The following is a 2,698-nucleotide window of genomic DNA, read 5'->3' on the forward strand; positions in this document are numbered from 1 at the left end:
ACAGATTTACCGGCTGAAACGACCTCAGTAGACATGGACAGTACATGATAATTCACGTAGAACTTTGCTTGATGTTTGCGAGGCCTTCGAATGATCCTTCTATATTTTGATATCCCGCCCAATTCGTACCTAAAAAGTCAAGTCTATGCCCAACGCCAGCCTATGTATACCAGGTGGATGTCCCATCCCGTCGTACGAAGATGTATGAGGGGGTATCAAGATGTAGCAACAGCTCAAAGATGGGGAACGAAAGCAAACTGCCGACTCATCGCCCTAAACACATATCGTGATCGTGAGAAACGCCTTAATCTCTGCCGCCGCGTCTTCCACGGTTGCCGCGACCACCGGAACCGGCGCTGCGGCCCTCGCCGCCACCGCCACCACCACCCCCGCGTCCGTGACGACCCTTGGGGGCATCAGGCACAACGACCAGGCCTCTGGTGCCGCGCAGACCCATCTTACCGACGGTGCTCTTGCCAATGGACGGCGTCTCGGGGCATCGAAGGGCATCGCGGGCGAAGACGTTGCCCTCTGAGACGAGGTCCTCCTTCTCCCACTTGAGCTGCTTCATCCAATTCTTGTAGTAGCCGAGCCAGGCTTGGTAGATCTTAGCCTTCTGCGCCTCGTCAATGCGTTGCTCCGCGATGTTGTACACCTGCTCTGCCGAGGAGAGGTCGGCAGCGCGCTGCTCAAAGTTGATCTCCTTAAGCTGCCAGCGGGGGAAGAAGTCCTCGAGGTCGGTGACGATGAAGATTCCGCGACCCTCGGCACCGGCGCGAGCTGTACGGCCCAAGCGGTGGATGTAGGACTCCTTGTCTGCGGGGATGCCGACCTGGAAAACGGAGGTGACGCCGGGGAAATCCATGCCGCGGGCAATGACATCGGTGGCGACGAGGACGCCCGTCTTGGCGTCGCGGTAGTCGTTGGTGATCTTGGTGCGCTTGCCTTGCGAGATGCGGGAGTGCAGAACCGAGGCCTGCGGCATGCCCGGCATGTTGGCAAGGATGTCTCCGTAGAAATCTGCCAGGGCGGCAGTCGGTGCGAAGACAATCGCCTTGAAGCTGTCGGGGCCGACGAAGGCAGCCTCCTCGCGAATGGCGCCGACCATAGCGGGCGCAACAGAGGCGAAGGTGGGGACCTTGATGAGATGCTGAGGAACACGCTCGTGGGTGTTGGCCTCACCAGCAGGGATGGTGGAGATGAACTTGTAGCCAGGGGAGAGGACGAGGCCTGCTACTTGCTGGACGTGGGAGGCGATGGTGGCGGAGAAGAGCATGCCCTGGCGGTTCGTCTTGGACTTATCAGGCAGGGCGCGGACAATGTCCTTCAAGGCAGGCATGAAGCCCATGTCGAGAAGACGGTCTGCCTCATCGAGAACCAAGGTGTCGAGGTTGCGGAAGGAGTCCTGGATGTACTCATTGGCCATGTGGTCGATCAGGCGGCCTGGCGTGGCGATGAGAATGTCGCAGCCCTGGAGGATCTGCTTCTCTTCACGGTCCTTGTTCGTACCGCCAATGGCGATGCAGACGCGGTACTGGCGAAGACGCTGCAGGAGGCCCTCGGCTTCCTTGGCGATCTGCATGGCAAGCTCGCGAGTCGGTGAGATGACCAGCAGGGAAATGCCACCCCCGCGGCCGCGGTTCTGGGTGAGAAGGGTCTGGATGGCGGGGAGCAGGAAGGCGATGGTCTTTCCGGTACCTGTCTTGGCCTGGACCAGGCAGTCGCTGCGCTTGGGAGGGAGGAGCTCATCGAGCGTGGCGGCCTGGACGGGCATCATGTGGTCGAACTTGAGGTCCTCGGTGATGGCCTGGACGAGGGACTGGTGGACGCCGACCATATCGGCGAATCTCGGTGTGTCCTTGGGAACGGCCTCGGTGAGGGGTGGTGTAGCCGTCTGGGGAATGATTGAAGCCGGGCCTGGCTGAGGTCTCTGCTCGCGCTGCTCCTGGTCCTGGTGCTGCTGGTGCTGCTGGTGCTGGCGACGGCCACCAGATCCGGGGTTGTCATTGTTGCCGCCTCCGCCTCCGCCTCCGCGGCGATTGTCGCGTCTGGGGTGACGACGGTTGTTGTTGCCTCTTCCGCGCTCCATCTTGATGTATGTTTGTCTGGAAGATTGGATTCGTGAGGTGTTGTTTTCTCACGGCGAGGGAATCTAGACCGTGATTGTTGTTGATGTGAAGGGGGAAAATTTCCCAGTGACGACAGGGAAGTTGACGAAACTGGTCTGGTCTGGGTTTAGCGTCGAGCGATAAGCTGCGCCGGGAGGTGCCGATAAGGAAGGTTTTAGGGGTTCATCCTTCACCGCCTGCCCCACCTGCCCGCCGCAGTGGATACTGGGACGTTACTGCCCCGCGAGTTTCTTTCGGCAGCATCGTTTCAGGTGCACTTCTTCCATGCGTCCGTTACATTACAGTGTACTCAGGGCCGTACATCATTCCAATCCCATCTCAGCTTTTCTTCATCCCTCGATGTGACTGAGACTGTCATCTCATCTCACTGCTGCCAGAGACGCACACCAAGTTGAATCATGACAGACGTCTGTCAAATCATGCACCCAAACGACAAGCCTTCTGTAGTGGGGCGCTGACGCTTTCATCCCCACCCCGACACTTCAGTGTTTGTGCTGGCAACACTGGACGAACGACAATGATGACAAGCTAGTGATATTTAAGACCGTCTTCAACTTGCAATATACATA

General features: G+C 58.6%; 1 protein-coding gene across 1 annotated transcript; it reads right to left on the bottom strand.

Moving 5' to 3' along the window:
• Positions 1 to 304: 304 nt before the first annotated feature.
• Positions 305 to 2,089, bottom strand: CGGC5_v002178 (ATP-dependent RNA helicase MSS116; the record flags this gene model as incomplete). Its single annotated transcript, XM_032035140.1, has 1 exon — positions 305 to 2,089. One exon carries the CDS (start codon positions 2,087 to 2,089, stop codon positions 305 to 307), a length of 1,785 nt encoding a protein of 594 aa, XP_031885773.1.
• Between the last annotated feature and the right edge of the window lie 609 nt (positions 2,090 to 2,698).

The sequence above is a fragment of the Colletotrichum fructicola genome (assembly GCF_000319635.2).
Source record: "Colletotrichum fructicola Nara gc5 chromosome Unknown KSG_Nara_v1_contig01, whole genome shotgun sequence".
NCBI lineage: Eukaryota > Fungi > Ascomycota > Sordariomycetes > Glomerellales > Glomerellaceae > Colletotrichum > Colletotrichum fructicola.